At 36.0% G+C, this 16,624-nt stretch overlaps 1 protein-coding gene across 5 annotated transcripts in view; it reads left to right on the forward strand.

Moving 5' to 3' along the window:
- Positions 1-16,624, forward strand: part of uso1 (USO1 vesicle transport factor) — a 141,650-nt gene that overhangs the window by 83,754 nt on the left and 41,272 nt on the right. For all 5 annotated transcript variants that reach the window (XM_063046950.1, XM_063046949.1, XM_063046952.1 and 2 more), the window contains 7 exons: positions 4,066-4,176; positions 4,562-4,680; positions 7,513-7,694; positions 8,110-8,231; positions 8,344-8,479; positions 10,373-10,551; positions 14,338-14,418. In XM_063046950.1, coding sequence (XP_062903020.1) covers positions 4,066-4,176; positions 4,562-4,680; positions 7,513-7,694; positions 8,110-8,231; positions 8,344-8,479; positions 10,373-10,551; positions 14,338-14,418 — 930 coding nt within the window. The remainder of the gene's footprint in view (positions 1-4,065; positions 4,177-4,561; positions 4,681-7,512; positions 7,695-8,109; positions 8,232-8,343; positions 8,480-10,372; positions 10,552-14,337; positions 14,419-16,624) is intronic.

Below are 16,624 nucleotides of genomic sequence, written 5' to 3' on the forward strand. Positions count from 1 at the left end.
AAGGTTTGGTATGTTAATAAGAAATTATCACTTTCTTTGAACTGTCAAAGAACTAGTGAAGCCTATGACCTACAAAACTGTAAGATACTGATACTCTGGCCTGTTTTCTTACCCCACTCAATACATTGATCTATAATGTCCTGAGCTGGCTTCACCTGCACTTTTCATGTGGTTATTATTAGTTTTATTTTCACTTCATGTGGGTATTGCTGGAAAAGGCAACATTTATTGCACATCCCTTCAATTGCCCTTCTGTGCAACCTGTCAAAACTTAGACCGTTTGCAAAATCAAAGTGTATCTCAAATTATTAATCCAAAGTTGCAGTTATTAATTAATCCCAAGTTATCTCTACTCATTCTCTCAAGTGAGCTACTGTTTCCTTCAAGGTGCATTAACTATAATCAAAGATTCCACTCCAGGTGATAGTGAAATTCCATTATTTCTGTTCAGATTTGTAATGGAGTGTGCCCTTGATTTGGTATCGTCAGTGTTTCACATAGAAATTGTAGAAAGTCCTGCCTTTGGGTTGAATGCATGCTGTGGTTAGTGTGTGGTGAAATAATACTCTAACCCATGGACCTGGACATAAGTGCTTCATAAAAGTATCTCATCTCAAAGTTGGAAATATTACTTTTTAACTGAGCCCAATACTAGCTTATTTCACATCCTTCTCTTAACCTTCTCTCTTCCTCCCATCTCTCTGTGGCTGAGCATGCAGTTGTGCTTGGAGAAAGCTCCTGTGGTTGCATTTTAACCCTTGATTGCTGGATGCCAATGTGCATATATGTCATCTGTGGTGCAGTTTTTTGAGGAATGGTGGTTTGCAGGCTTTTTGCAGCTTGGAGTTGTTGGTGGTCACTGGTGTGCAAATCGTTGCTGCTTCAAATTCATGAGTCTTGGATTTTAGTTTATCGATTCTGAGATACCACTGTCTTGTTAATAAATTCATCTGTTACTTAGAATAAGTTGTCACAGTCTTTCTGATTTACTTTTGCACCCTGTGTAAATAACTGTTAGAAAAAAAAAATGGAAGAACTTAACCCATAAGGTCAGTGCAGAAGACATCTGAAATCTCTGAAAACATGGAGGTACTTTCTCTGCTGCAGGAAAGTCTAGGTCATGAATTTTTGATTTGTTGGCTGCCAAAAAGTTGAAGCTGGTGATATTAAGGATTAAATGTGTATCATAGTTTAATTTTGGACACTTCCAAAGATTTCTCCAAACACATAATTACTCAGTTATATTTTGCAAATTATCTTACTGGTATGGTTAGTTAAATTTAGTCTTAAATACTCTCTATTAATAACCATGTGTTTATAATTCAAATAACTGTTTTCTCAAATCCCATTTCCTGTATCATTCACATTGTTGAACTAAAGTAATAAATGCTTAGCTGTATGTTAAAACTAGATTGGTTACTTTTTTTAAAATACCATTTGTTTTTTTTTGCTTTGGCCTCTGTAGTTGCAAGTAGAGAATGTGAGGAAAGATAAAGGGTTAGTAAGGGGGTCCAAGATGTTTAAACTTGATCTAGCTGTGTAATTGTATGCTTGGATAATGCTTGCCTTCTGCCATCATAACTTAAGTGGAAAATTGGGGAAAAGGTTGAGCTATTTTGGGAATTATTGAGAGTTATTTGGCTTGGACTCCAGTGCTGTTTAAAATGAACTCTCTGTGGTACCTCTTGGTGCATTTGAATTCAGTGACCTGTAAAGAAGTATTGTCTGGGAGCTGCTAGGCTCTGTTATTAAAATTTGTAGGGGAGATTCTACTCTTGAATTTTGTGGTCTAATCATAAATATTCAATGTGACCATTAGGTAAATTTGGGACTTGCAATACAATTGAGTAATTTAATCCTTGATAAAAGTCTTGAAGTCTTTGTATCAGCAATTTTGTAATTGGGTCTTAATTTTAAAATGGTAAAATATTGTGTTGCCTCAAAATGGCTTTCTCGTTGAAAGCACATGCTGGGTTAATGCTTAGGCAAAATGCCTCTTTTGCATTGCATCATTTATTTAAAAAAGAGCCAGCTGAGTGGAAGATTTGTAAAGCGAGATAGGTGCATGTTTCTGGCTGAATACACTTGGGTTCTCTCTTCACAGTGCTGCCTGACTTTGTGTATTTCCAGCATTTTCTTTTTTTTCAGATTTCCAATATCTGTAGACATTTCTGATTTTCAGAGCAGACTGGTGCCCTCGTTTTGAAAAAGAACTGATGGGTGATCTGTTTGAGATTTAAATTATGGAAGAATGTAGCCAAGAGAGTTTTCATCTTTGGGCAAGTTCAAGACTAGATATACAAGTTACTAATTAATCCAAAACAGATTTCCAGGAAAAAGTCTACATATCTTATAGTATCCTGCTTTAGTGCTGCCTTCCATAAGATATGGTCCTCTGGAGGGCACTTCAGGGTAAAGCTTTATTCATCGTAGTTGGATTTTGCAAGTTTTTACCACAAGCAGCAGTTAAATAATAGATCTTATTTTGAGGAAATAATTAGAATAAGGAATGGAATCAAATATTGAGGAAAGGTAACAATTCACCAAGGCTGTTTCAACAATAGTTTCAAACCTTCAAATCTTATTGTTTAGAAGGACAATGTCAGCAGGTGCGTGGGGACACCATTACCTTCAGGTTCCTCTCCAATTGCAGCAGTGAAGTATCTCCATTCAGATGATTTGATCTCCCTTCATGAAAACTGCTACCATCATTTATGAAGATGACTTATCACCACATTAAGATTATTTGGGGATGGGCAATAAATGCTACAGCACCCACATTTCATAAGTAAAAGAGGGGGAGTAGGCTCACGTGAAACAAAGCATCAGAATAGATTAATAGCCTATCTTAGTATAGACTCTGTACCACAGCATTCTTGTGAATGCTGTTCCATCAGCAGGCATCCACTGGAGCTCTTTCCATTTTCATATTGGTTACTATTTAAATTTTGTATGTTTATGACATGTATTTAGTTTTTGGTGACTCTTGGCAAGATCCACAACTTGTTGTTCTAGAGCTTTGATTTTATGAAATGTTCCACAGTGCTTGAGGAACAAGAATTTACTATTTACTCATCAATAACCATTTATACTTAAGTTTCTCTGCAGTGGAGATCAGGAAGTCACTGCAGAGAAACTTAAACTTAATTGCCCGAGTCTCAAATTTGTCTAACCTTTGCCTTAACATCTTTAACCTAATCATGTGAAATTTAAAGCACCAATAACATTACTACTTCGATCACAAAAGTCTAATCCACTGCTTTTTCTCTAATGCAGGGGATTGTGGGTGTCAGACAGTGAAATACTGAAGTCCTAATAGCTTAGGGGTTAGAAATCGTTCCTTCAATGACTATAATCAGTGAATAGTTTGTTAACTGGGGCAATAATATATCAGTCCCATTGTTAGGAGGTAAGTATTCCTGAGCACAGGGAGGAGTTTTACCATAGTCTCCCTTTTCTGGATGTGAAACTGGAACTAAAGGCAGTTCAATAATCATTCATAAAGAAATGACATGGGTTACATCAGAAAGTTATATTGTAGAAATACTGTTACAAATGATTTGGCAAACTGATCCACTGATACTGGAAAGAGTAGGTTTATTAGTGTGTATTTATGCAGAAGTTGAACTGTGTATAAAATAAACTTGATCACAGCTGGAACTCATTTGTAAAATTAAAGCAGCTTATTCCATTTTGAGTATGGCATGGTCTCATAACTCTGACACAGAGGGACAGTATAAGCCCTTGATCTGTGTCAGGAGTGGTGCTGTGAAGCCCATGATATACTATTCCAGTAGTACTGGGGTTTGAGACAGTGTGCTTTGCAAGATGCTTGTACACTACCTTTAGACAAAATCTAAGGCTATGTCCATATTTGCATTGGATCCCTTGCTATTATCAACTTAAAATCAGTGTTTTCCAGATGAGTAGTATTTTTGTATGTGTTCATCATTAAATGCTACAAATTATATGAACTGTATACCAAGCCCAATTAATATTTAAGTTTATAGTTAAAAATTTGGCATCAAAATGTAATCTAATTAATAATTTGCATTTTAAATTCAGGGAAGCAAAGTACAAACACGGGTTGGCTTGCTGATGTTGCTGTCCACCTGGATGACAAACTGTCCCATCGCGGTCACTCACTTTTTGCACAACCAGACCAATGTCCCTTTCGTATCCTTTGTTTCTGTGTTGCTTCCTGATCTGAAGAGAAAAATGTAAGAACTAGCCTTTTAGTACAAAAAATGGTGCCTCTATCAGTATCTGGTCTAAAATCCTATGAGATTTATTTTTTTTTTAATTTTTAAGTTCTTGACCTTGATAATTTGATTATGTTCTTTGAGTACTTTGAAATTCAATTCATGATGCTTGTCAGCAAAACACTGTTGCACTGTGTATTCAAATTGCAGCAGGATGACATTTAATGTGAAATTAGAACTCCATCTGCATACTATTTGCTGAATAGAAAGCTTATGAATAATTCTAGTAAGTTTTATTTTCTAAGCCATTTTGTTTTCAAGTTGTTAGTTTTAAAGATGCCCTTGACAATATTCTTCAGTTAACTGCACAGATATCGGAGAACCTTGGAGAGGAGGAACAGCTTGTGCAAGGTCTCTGTGCCCTTTTATTAGGCATCTGCATTTACTACAATGAAAACTCTTTGGAGAATTCCACTAAGTAAGTTACTAGCATTCAATACCAGTTCAGGGGTCCTATTTAGTTGCAAAGACCCTGTGTAGAAAACTTCCTTTAAAAACGAATAAGGTTACTATCTGAAAAGATTGATTAACAAACTACATTTGAATTTGGGATAATTTTCCAAGGTGGGAATATGGTTTCTGATTGTTTTCTATAGATTACCAACTAAATGTTGATCCCAATACATTGTGACAAAGTCCTTGGCTACATCTTTGTCTCTTCTCCACTAAGCAAGAGGATACTTTCAAACACTTGAGAGTAGACTTGGTAATACTTAGTGTGATGACATTGATTCTGCTTTTTTTTATAATCTGAATGCATCTGGATAATTCTCCACATTGTCAGATATTACCAGTGTTCTAACTGTACTTGACACAACCAGCATGGCTAGTCAGAGAGCAGATTATTGATATTGCAGTCCATATGTCTGATTTCATGCAAACCTTGCTGAATATGACCTTGCTGTCAAAAAGAGCACTTCGTCATTTCTGATGGTTTATGCTAGCTCATTCTTTGCTCCCTCTTCCTCCAAGGTGGTTGCATTATCTACCACCCATTCCATTGTTACCCAGTAGTATGGAGTCTCGAATCTTTCCAGCAACATAATCTTGTGTCTTTTCCTTGGTGCTCTCTTCTAGGTTATTCTGTGTCCTCTTCAGTGATAAAATGTATTTGGGTGGCCAGTGCTTTATTTTTGAGCACAGAAGTAAAGAAGTTCTTCCTTACTATAAATATTTCCAATCTTGAGGGTTGTGTTCATTGTTGTAGATCCCCATGATCTGGATTTTGAAGAGAAATCAAAGCCTCATTGATTCCTGCATTAAGCTTTTCAACTATTGGCATTAACATTGATCCAGGTAGTTGCTGTACTTTAGAAGTTCCCCAAGAAAGCAGCATTCATTGCCATCTTATTGTTGATAATGATGATAAATTCATGAAGAACCTTCTGGGAGTCTCTTAAGCCTTCATTGATTACAGATTGTAGGAGAAATTTGTCTTTTAAAGCATAAAATTACAAGATAATGATCATATAATTACTTCTAAATCCAATCAGTACCTGTAGCAAAAGGAATTAAAGCCTTAATTCCTCTCTCATTGTCTCAGATTCATGTGTTAAAGGTTTGTAAAGTAATGTACAGAAAGGCACCCATTAGATACCGTTAGACATGTCCGAATCTATTAATGTTTTATTATATTTCAAGTTTCAGGTTACTTTTTAGTCATTAGTTAAGGATCTCGTGATGAACAAAACGTCATTAAATTTAATTCATGCTTTGAATAGTGCAGGGTAACACCCTGGGTCTGGACAGTAGCATATGTTCATCATTTCAAATGAATATTGCCTAACACTGTATTTTAAATAGAAACACTTCCTCAGTGCCAAAATTATTTTTTGGCCTTTTTGAATTAAGTGGTAGGTTGCAGTCATCTTGTGATTCGGACTTGTTTGCTTTCTTCATGTTTGTTGTTATTTCACCCTTCCTTTGCATATTCCAACAGCTTTAACCATATGTGATGGCAACTTTAGGATTACCAATACGATGTACGAATTTTCATACCTGGTTTCTTTCAGCTAACAGTGGATATTTAGTCATTGGTCAATTCAGTGCATTTTCCAAATCTTCCATCTTGATGTCCAAAGACTTGTGTTTTCACTTCTTATGACAAGTGACTTGTACTGTTGCCTACTTTCTTCCTACAAATACCAGGCACAGTATTCAGGTTGAATGATGATAGCAACTCAAGCTGTTTTTTTTTCCAACTTCCTTATCGTTCCTTATAGTATTAGCTGACTTAGCTCCTTGATTCTCTCATTGCCATCTTCAAACATGCTCTTAAAACATAATTTTTTGTTTTATTTTGTTTTCCTTTGGTTTTCTTCTGATCAGTGACAAGGTTGTTCCTCCGTAAATAAGCATGGTATTGGAAAGCTTTGTCAGTGCCTGCACCCACACTGAGATTTACTAGAAAAACTATATTGTCATTTCATTCAAAATTGTAGTTCAAAAATACAGGGCATTTGTTACAAAACAATATAGAACATTGAGCCGTCTGGCATAATGGTAACTGGCCATTTAGATGCTCAGGATGAAACTGTAGTGCACAAGCATTATGGGAGCAATGGAGCTCTGGGGATTATGCTGAGGCTGATTTGTTAAATTCTATTCAGTGATAGGAAAAAGGCATCTCAGTGCCAATCCTTGTGATGTACAAGATGGAGGAGATTTAAACCCAAAATATTCCTTTGGCCTAGGCAGTGACTTTGTGAAGGAGGCATAAGTTCAAGCTCAAAAATGAGCTTTAGAATGGACATTCTAAAGCTTTTTTTGTACAATCTGGCTTAATTAACTAGTATGGCCCATACTAGTATGAAGAGAAAATATAATTTGTAAATGTAAGAAAAAAAAGTGTGAATTTGCATTGGTTGTGGGACATTTCAAAGCCCCTGGACATCAACAGAGTAACTTTTGAAGTTTCCTATAGTCTTGCAGGCTTTATGGTTAGTTGATGGATGTTCAAGCGTGTTTATTTATATATGTATGATCAAATATAATGAAATGAAACCTCCTATGGCAGAAGGGAGTCTGCTGATAAATATAATTAAGACAAAAAACTGAACACTCTCAAGAATATTCGTGTGTTTGTGTTAGTAAAGACTGCAATTCCATTGGGGTAAAATTAGATAACATCAGTATCATTTAATGGGATTAATAGGACAAACTAAGGCAGCATAGGACAATTTTGTTTGTGGTTTTCCTTGGGTGTAACTATAGTATATCAAATGATGAAGTACTCTTTTACTTTTTATAGGGAAAAGCTAAAACAACTAATAGAAAAGAGGATTGGAAAAGAAATTTTCATTGAGAAGTTGGCTTATATTAGTAAGCATGAGTTGTACTCTCGAGCTGGCCAGAAACCTCAGCCCAATTACTCCACTCCAGAACAAATGCTATTTGACCACGAATTCACCAAGCTAGTTAAAGAACTGGAAGGTAGGTTTCACAGCATAGTTTTTTTATCTTTATCGAATACAAGCAATTGGATTTATTTAAAAAAATTACTTTATGCATTACTGATCAATCCCACTGACATCAAGTACAACTTGACATTGTTATTTAAATAGGAAGAAGTAGTCTTACTTGCATTTAGTTAATCGTGTTTTACAGCTTCCTGAGTCTGAAACACTACACATCTTATTTCTTTTTTAAGACCATAAAGCATGATCAGAATTAGACCATTCAGCCCATCAAGTCTTCTCTGCCATTCTTTCGTGGTTGATTTGTTATCCCTCTCCCCATTCTCCTTGCCTTCTCCCCTTAACCTTTGATACCCTGACTAATCATGAACCTATCAACCTCCCTTAAAGCTGAGTAATTTTGTTTCCATTACTCTTATTTTTTTTTCCAGTCCTAATAACAAAGGCTGTTCAGAAATCCAGTGAGGATGAGAAGAAAGAAGAGGAGGTGAAGAAGTCTCTGGAACAACATGATAGTATAGTCAGTCAATACAAGGAGCTTATTCGTGAACAGGTAGAGAGAACTGCATGAATTTCTTCTTAATGTGGAAGTACATTTTTTAATATAATTGGAAGAAACATGAAGTTTTTTTTTCAAAGAGTATGTCTGCTTCCTTGAAATGCAGGATATGCAGCTGAATGATTTGAAGAAACAAGTAACTGCCTTGACTAATCAAAATGAACAAAGTCAAGCAACAATATCACAACAGGCATCACAGATTCAGCAACTAAAAGACCAGTACAATCTTCTCAAAATACAAGGTAAATATTTCTAATAATTCTTTGCAACATGGGACACCATTTAGCCTATTAAGTCGATGTCAACTCTCAGACCAGTTCCATCAATCAATTCTGGAAAACTTTTTGACACTTCTTCTCTACCCCCCCCCCCCAAACAGTTGCTACAAATTCTTCATCTTTGTATAACGTAAGCAAATCTAGCTAGTATGATCGTTTTGAAAAAGTGACTTTCATTTGTTTCGGCAGATGTTGAGTTTTTTTTAAATGGAATCACTTTCTAGCATTCTGTAAATTTTACAGAATTGCCAATATAACTATACACAACAGTAATGATCCCCTGTTGACATTGCTGTCTACTACCTTAAAACTAGTTGACTGGTTTCTTTTATTTTTTCCATAGAAAATTGTACTTGGGGAATATGAAACTATTCGGAGAGACTTCTTCCCTCAAATGTTGCTTTTTTTCTAGGCATATTTTAATCTTTGGCAATATTTTAAATTATTACCCATTTTCAAAGTGTGTACTCAAGTAAAGGAAATATCACAATAAAAAAAATTTGAAGATTCTTCAAATGCTAATCTGATAATCTTTCAAAGCTTCACTGGTCAAAAGGAGAGTGAAAGCAATTGAAATGAAAATGCATTTCTGCCCTTCAGAATAATTGTACAAGGCATTGTAAATTGTAACTGTTAATATCACTTGCAAAGCTACGTGATGTATAAAAACACGAGGAAATCTGCAGATGCTGGAATTTCAAGCAACACATGTAAAAGTTGCTGGTGAATGCAGCAGGCCAGGCAGCATATCTAGGAAGAGGTACAGTCGACGTTTTGGGCCGAGACACTTCGTCCTGACGTCAACTGTACCTCTTCCTAGAGATGCTCCCTGGCCTGCTGCGTTCACCAGCAACTTTTATGTGTGTTGTTTGATGAAATAAAGGTGTTCATGTACACACACGGGCATAGGGACTACGAATTAGAGTAAACTATCAGGCACTCGTGCCTAGCTGCTTTTCAGCAAGATTATAGCTGATCTCATTGTAAATGTATTAGTATTTACCCTTTTTCAGCACATTCCTTTGTTTATCAAGAATCTATACCTTCATCTTAAAAACATTCAAAGACTTGTACTGCCCTCAGAGGAAGAGCTCAAAAGACTCTTAACCCTCAGATATTTCATTTAATCTATGTCGTAAATAAGCAACTCTGTATTTTTAAACTGTGGGTTTTTGTTCTTGATTCTCCTACAAGGAGAAACATCAATCTTGCAAATCTCTCTCAGGGTCTTGTGCTTAAATCAGCCCCGTTCTTGCTCTTCTAACTCTAATGAATATAAGTATGCCCTCTCCAACCTTTTACTATAGGATTATATACTATCCATTGTTCATTTGAGTTCAGTAAACCTTCCCTGATCTACTCAACATAGTATTCTTAAAGACTGCAGTACTGTACATACAGTATCCAGATGTTGTCTCTCAATGCCCTAAACAACTGAAGATTAACCTCCCTACTTCGTATTCATTTCCCTTCCTGTAAACAGCATTCTGTTGCTCTTCCTAATTAGTTGTGGTACCTGCACTAACCTTTTGAAAATCGTGTACCAAGATATCCTATTTCCATTTAATGCCTTCACCATTATTATAATTTGCTGTTTAATATTTCCTACAAAATATGTACCATCACACTTCCTACATTATACCCCATATGCTCGATCTTTACATATCACTCAATGAATGCATACCCCTGTGTTTAACTATAGAAAAGTTGAAGCCCTAGTATATCCCTGCAGCACATTGCAGCTAGCCATTTGTGAAAGATTCATTTCTGTCTACTGTTATCCAGCTAACCTTTCTCTACACCAAAAAATCTTAAATCGATAGGTCCAGTAACTGAAAGTGTGTGTCTTTTCCTTAGGCAAACCTCTTGACAGTCATCATCACATTCATAATGAAGAAGCGCAGATCAATGGCATCCAACCCAAGGCTGATGTGGAAGAAATCGGAAGAGTACAAGAAGAGCTAGAAGAGCTGAAAAAGCAGCATGCCATGTTAGAAGGACAACTGGCTGAAAAAGAGTCCATAATTGAAAAATTGGTACACACATGTTAACACGTGTAATTAACAAACATTTCTTTGGGCTGAGGATGTGATTACATACTGTATATGCCAATACTCAAAAGGAAAAGTGTTTACAAACGAGGAATCAGTGGATCAGTGATATTGTCAGATTTGGAGATTTACAACATAGCAATTCAAAAACACAAGCAAATAAGAGCTGGAGTGGGCCACCAGGCTCCTCAAACCTGTCCTGTCATTCATTACAATGATGGGTGCTCTGTGCTAATCTTAAATTTATATTCTCTTCCAATTCCCTACAACTTTCAGTCAATTTTTCTCAACCTATTTCAGATTTAAACATATCAAATGATCTGGTCTCCACTCTCAGGGCAGAGATTTCCACAGGTTTGCTATCCTGAGAAATTTATACACACTCCACTTTTAAATGACTGCCCCATATTTTGTAACTTGTTCCCCTTGTTCATGATGCTCTTATTAGTGAAAGCATTCAGCTTAACTGGACCATGATATTAGCACTCCACAGAAGTCACCTCCTCCAATTGATTTTACCATGTCAGGATATATATCTATTTTTTCACATTTTTAAAAAACTTTAAATGTATCTGTGCTCTGTACATGAATTTCTCCTTGTAATTGTGAATTCAACATCCTCAACAGCCTGAGTAAAGAAGTTATTTTTGGAATAGTTTCTATTTATTATGGTTATCTTGGGAATGGAAGAAAAGTAAAAGATTTCTGTGTAGGAGGGATGCAGGAGAGAAAATTAAGAGGATGTGTGCAAAAGGGCACTCCAGAAAAGGAGAGTAAATGGAGAATAATAGGAAACTACCAGATGAAAAATCTGAATTATTAAAATTTGAATTAGAAATGCTAATTGTCAATGTTAAGCAGGGTCGAATCTGGCTGACTATATTATACCCAGGCAGAAGTTAAAGTGCGTTTCTACACGTAATTAAGTTTAAAGGTGTTTCCACTTTCCTGATGGTCTTAATTCAATTCTTTCAACAATTCAGCTGTCTCATTTTTTAAAAAATAGTAGTAGTTTTGTTATCATGCTTTTATTTTGCCATTTTTCTTTTTTCTCACCCTGAAGTTAGTTCTGTTAATGCAGTTATTGGGATTTTATAACACTTGGCAATTGTGTTCATCCTGGTTAAAAAGAGACTCTTGGTTAATTCCACTTCCATGTTTCTGTTTTCTTATCTCTGCAGTTGCTTTATTGTGGAGAGTTCCATTTGATGACTGCTGTTAAGCTCTTTTTATTTCCAACTTCCCCATATCTTCTACCAAATAACCTAAATCCCTGCTCCTCCCTCCTCACTACTGATCTCACAAAGCAAAATAACTCTCATCCCTTTGCTCAATCTGGCCTATCACTGTTTACTCACAACTAAAGTCCCATAATTGTTTTGCTTAAGCTTAGACTTTCCTCACAACATTCTCCAGTCCTCTTTCAAAGTTGTTTCCCATGATGGGGGAGTCCAGTATGAGAGAGCATGACTTAAGGATTGAAGGGCGCCCTTTCAGAACAGAAATGCGAAGAAATTTTTTTAGTCAGAGGGTGGTGAATCTATGGAATTCATTGCCACGGGCAGCAGTGGAGGCCAAGTCATTGGGTGTATTTAAGGCAGAGATTGATAGGTATCTGAGTAGCCAGGGCATCAAAGGTTATGGTGAGAAGGCGGGGGAGTGGGACTAAATAGGAGAATGGATCAGCTCATGATAAAATGGTGGAGCAGACTCGATCGGCTGAATGGCCTACTTCTGCTCCTTTGTCTTATGGTCTTATGGTCTTAATCTCACACTCTGTACCCTGCTCTACTGTCAGTCTTCCTATAGTGATCAAAACTGTATTCCTTGCTCTAGCTGTAGCCCACATTGAGTATTGTATAGCTTTGTTGTTAAAACTTGGATCCATTGTATTGCTAGACAATGGAAAAACATTATAATGAAGGGAAGACATGAGAAATCAGTTGACAAGTTCTCTTCATTTCTGCAGGTGCATATTTAGGTGTGTCACTGAATGGAAAACAAGGTGGATAAGGAAGCAATAGGAATATTAGGAGGATACAATATAAAGTAGTATTGGTGTTCCCCATGTCACTGATCAGACCCATTCTGAATGCAGAACTTAGCTTTGGGCACCATTTAGAAATGATTAAGTCTGGAGATTTCATAAAAACTTACAATGGTCGTGGAAGTCCTATCGCAAGCAAGAGAAAATCTGCAGATGCTTCATGAATGGTTATGGAAGGGCCACGTATGTTATATGGTGAAATTAGAAAAAGATGACCTTTACTCAAAAGAGAGTAATCTTAAAGGGAGTTTAATAGAGCAACTCTGTTTTGCTACAGCAAGTGAGGATAAGCTGTGTCTTCTGCCAAGGTAACTATGTATAATAAAATACAATGACATGTAAAAGAAACAGTGAGAGGGGAAATCTGAAAACTTCGACACACACATTGTGAAGATCTGGATTATGTAATCTGATAATAGATTACAGTTGAACTTTAAAATTAAATTAGATGTGTATTGAAGTGGATTTAATGGAGCAATTTTGAAGAAAAAGCTGGAGAATACAAGGGGTGATTGATAAGTTCGTGGCCTAAGGTAGAAGGAGTCAATTTTAGAAAACCTAGCACATTTATTTTTCAACATAGTCCCCTCCTACATTTACACACTTATTCCAGCGGTTGTGGAGCATATGGATCTTGGACCTCCAGAAAGTGTCCACAGATGGGTGATTGATAAGTTTGTGGCCTAAGGTAGAAGGAGATGAGTTATACAGCTCTCTTTACATGCACATGCAGTTCAACTCTTTCAGTGATTATGCAGAAAGTTTGAAGTTAATAACTCATCTCCTTCTACCTTAGGCCACAAACTTATCAATCACCCCTGATGAGTTATTAACTGACGAGTTATTAACTTCAAACTTTCTGCATAATCACTCAAAGAGTTGAACTGCACGTGCATGTAACTACAGCTGTATAATTCATCTCCTTCTACCTTGGACCACAAACTTATCAATCACCCCTGCTGTGGACACTTTCTGGAGGTCCAAGATCCATATGCTCCACAACCGCTGGACTAAGTGTGTAAATGTAGGAGGGGACTATGTTGAAAAATAAATGTGCTAGTTTTCTAAAATGGCCACGAACATATCAATCACCCCTCGTAGATTTAGATACTGTTTTCTCACCTGCCAAATACTCTTGTGGTTTAAGGAACTAGAGGGTTGGTTGATATATCTTCTGTTCTTCCTGATCTCTAAATTATGACAATAAGAAATATGCAGATAGCACAACTTCCTTGCTATTAGGGAGGTACAACATATATTGCACCACTTTATTTTGGAATTTTAATTATTTTTATGATATTGCCAGTTTTATGATTTAAGGTATTGGCCTACTGGATATTTATCTGCAAGAGTCTATAGTAATAATAATATTTTCCTTTTATCAATTTGCGTGAAATTTAGTACAATGGGCTTGTGATAGTTTGAAGTTCAATGAAGATTCGCAGATCAGTCTCGTTATACAAGTACGGACTACTTTGAAATATACAATGTGAATAATTTACAGTGCTGATATGTGGTCTCACTAAGTACTGCTTTCCCTCGCAAAGTTGCATGCCTGGTTGCTGATTTGGGGGCAAAGATTAGTTTATTCTTGTGAATTTTTTTTAATATGTTCATCATTTCAAAAGCATTTAAGATCTTTCTGATTCTTGTGCTTGTTTAGTCTGAACTATAGCTGTCAGAAAGTGGGTAAATAACTGAGGACTGATATGGTTTTTGAACAGAGAACTAATCAGACGACAGGAAACAAAGATACAGAATTTAGTATGGATAACACTGGAGAACCAACAACAGACCTTCGCAAGGTGAGGCTTTTGTTCTTATTTGTAAGCATACAGTTTGTTATAAATCTGAAAGCCATAAAGGGCATAACACAGTTAAGTTTTTTTATCAGTAGACGAGTTTATTGTCATATGCACAAGTACAAAGAAAAACTTGCAGCAACATCACAGCCACATTGCATCATGTAAGCAACGTTCATAGGAAAACAAATTAGACAAATATTATAATTTAAACATGAATTATGCACTTTTTTTACAGAAAAGAACACAAAATCCATTTTAGAACAAAATGATCAAAACGTTACTAAACTGTGGTGATTAGGGTTTTGCTACTTGGTTTAAGAACCAAATGGTTGAAGGGAAGTAACTGTCTTGAACCAGGTGATGTAGGATTTCAGCTGTTTGAGAACAGCTACTGTACATCCTGCCCAGTGGTAACTGCAAAAAAGATGCATGGTATGTTTCTGATAGATGTAAAACTTACAGAAATACCCATTTGTCTCCTCTGTCAGCTGTTTCCATGTCTAGCCTCAGATCTCCTGTTGAGCTAATATTACTTTGATACTTTTTCAAATGTTGTTTGCTCCTTGATACAGTCCCTATATGCGCAAATCCTAGAACACCCTTCAGAGAATCCTTCGTATAATGTGCATTTTGTCACTGAAATGATAGCACATTTCCATGATTATGTAGCATTAGAATTGTCTTTTAATCATAGTTAACTAGTGTAATAAGCAATTTAATAATTGTGCTTGCTAATTTTCTTAATTCCATTGATGTTAAAACTAGATTTTCATTTGCATTGTTGTAAAATCTGCTTTGAAATTCTTTATTTTGAAATCCTTTGAAATCTCCTTGTAACCTGAGTCCTGATGAAGGGTCTCGACCCGAAACGTCAACTGTTTATTCTTGTCCATAGATGCTGCCTGACTTGCTGACTTCCTCTAGCATTTTCTGTGCGTTACTCTGGATTTCTAGCATCTGCAGCATCTCTTGTGTTAATGAACCCGAATGCATGCTGTCTGTTTGCTGATTTGTTAATCATATTCTGAGTTAGTCATTGTGGGATACAAAGAAGCTGTCAACTGGTCACGTGCACATATCGAGACTGGAAATCTGTCATTTCTAAGCCCATTTCACTATTACATTGATGGCACCCTGTTGCCTGAGACTACCTTCCACGCTGTCAACAATGCCACCAATCTACAAACTTTGTCATCATGTCTCCAGCATTCACATCCGAACAATTTGTGTATTTCAAGTGGCAGTCTCCATTAACATTACTAATCAAAGGCATCCAGTCAAAAAAATAACATTCTACCATCACCCTTTGAGTCCTGTTGTCAAGCCAATTTTGGATCCAATTTACTAACCTCCATAGACTCTAACCTTTTTCTTTTTCAATACTTTCATTGATTTCTTACATAAAAGAATACAGACTACAGTAAGATATATAATATATATCAATTACAATATATTGGAATCACAAATATAGTTTCATAACCCCATTTCCGTATATATTAAATTTAAACATAATATTGAAAAGATATACTTTGTTATACAAAAAAAATCTAAACCACTACCATTAAACAAAACAGCTGTTTGGTTTAAAAAAAGGAAAAAAATACTTATCATATAATAAAACATATTGTTAACCAATATCTGTGCTTAATGGCAAATCAAAGATTTTGAAAATAATTTAAAAAGGTCCCCAGAATGTTAAAAAACCTTGTCTAGGTTCAGAAATTGAACAACGAATCTTCTTTAAATTTAAGCATGATGTAACATCATTTAACCGACGAGTATGAGTAGGCGGAGTGGCATCCTTCCACTTAAGCAACAATGCCTTCCTGGTTGTAAGAGTCATAGAGGCCAAAATATGTAAATTATGTGACTCCAAAAATAATATCGTTTCCTCCAACGATACCAAATAAGGTAGTCAAAGGATTAGGTTTAAAATTTACTTTAAAAAGCACTGAAAAAGTTTGGAACACTTCCTTCCAATATTTTTCAAGATTCAGACAAGTCGGAAACATATGAATTAGTGAAGCTTCTCCATTGTTATCACAATAGGGAGATATATCTGAATAAAAACAAGAGAACTTATCTTTAGTCATGTGGGCCCTATGAACCATTTTAAATGGTAGAAGGGAATGAAGGGCACATAGCGATGAGGTATTAACTAATTTAAAAATTTCATTCCAAGTATCCTCAGAAATTGGAATCTGTA

The sequence above is a fragment of the Mobula hypostoma genome, chromosome 4, assembly GCF_963921235.1.
Source record: "Mobula hypostoma chromosome 4, sMobHyp1.1, whole genome shotgun sequence".
Classification (NCBI taxonomy): Eukaryota; Metazoa; Chordata; class Chondrichthyes; order Myliobatiformes; family Myliobatidae; genus Mobula; species Mobula hypostoma.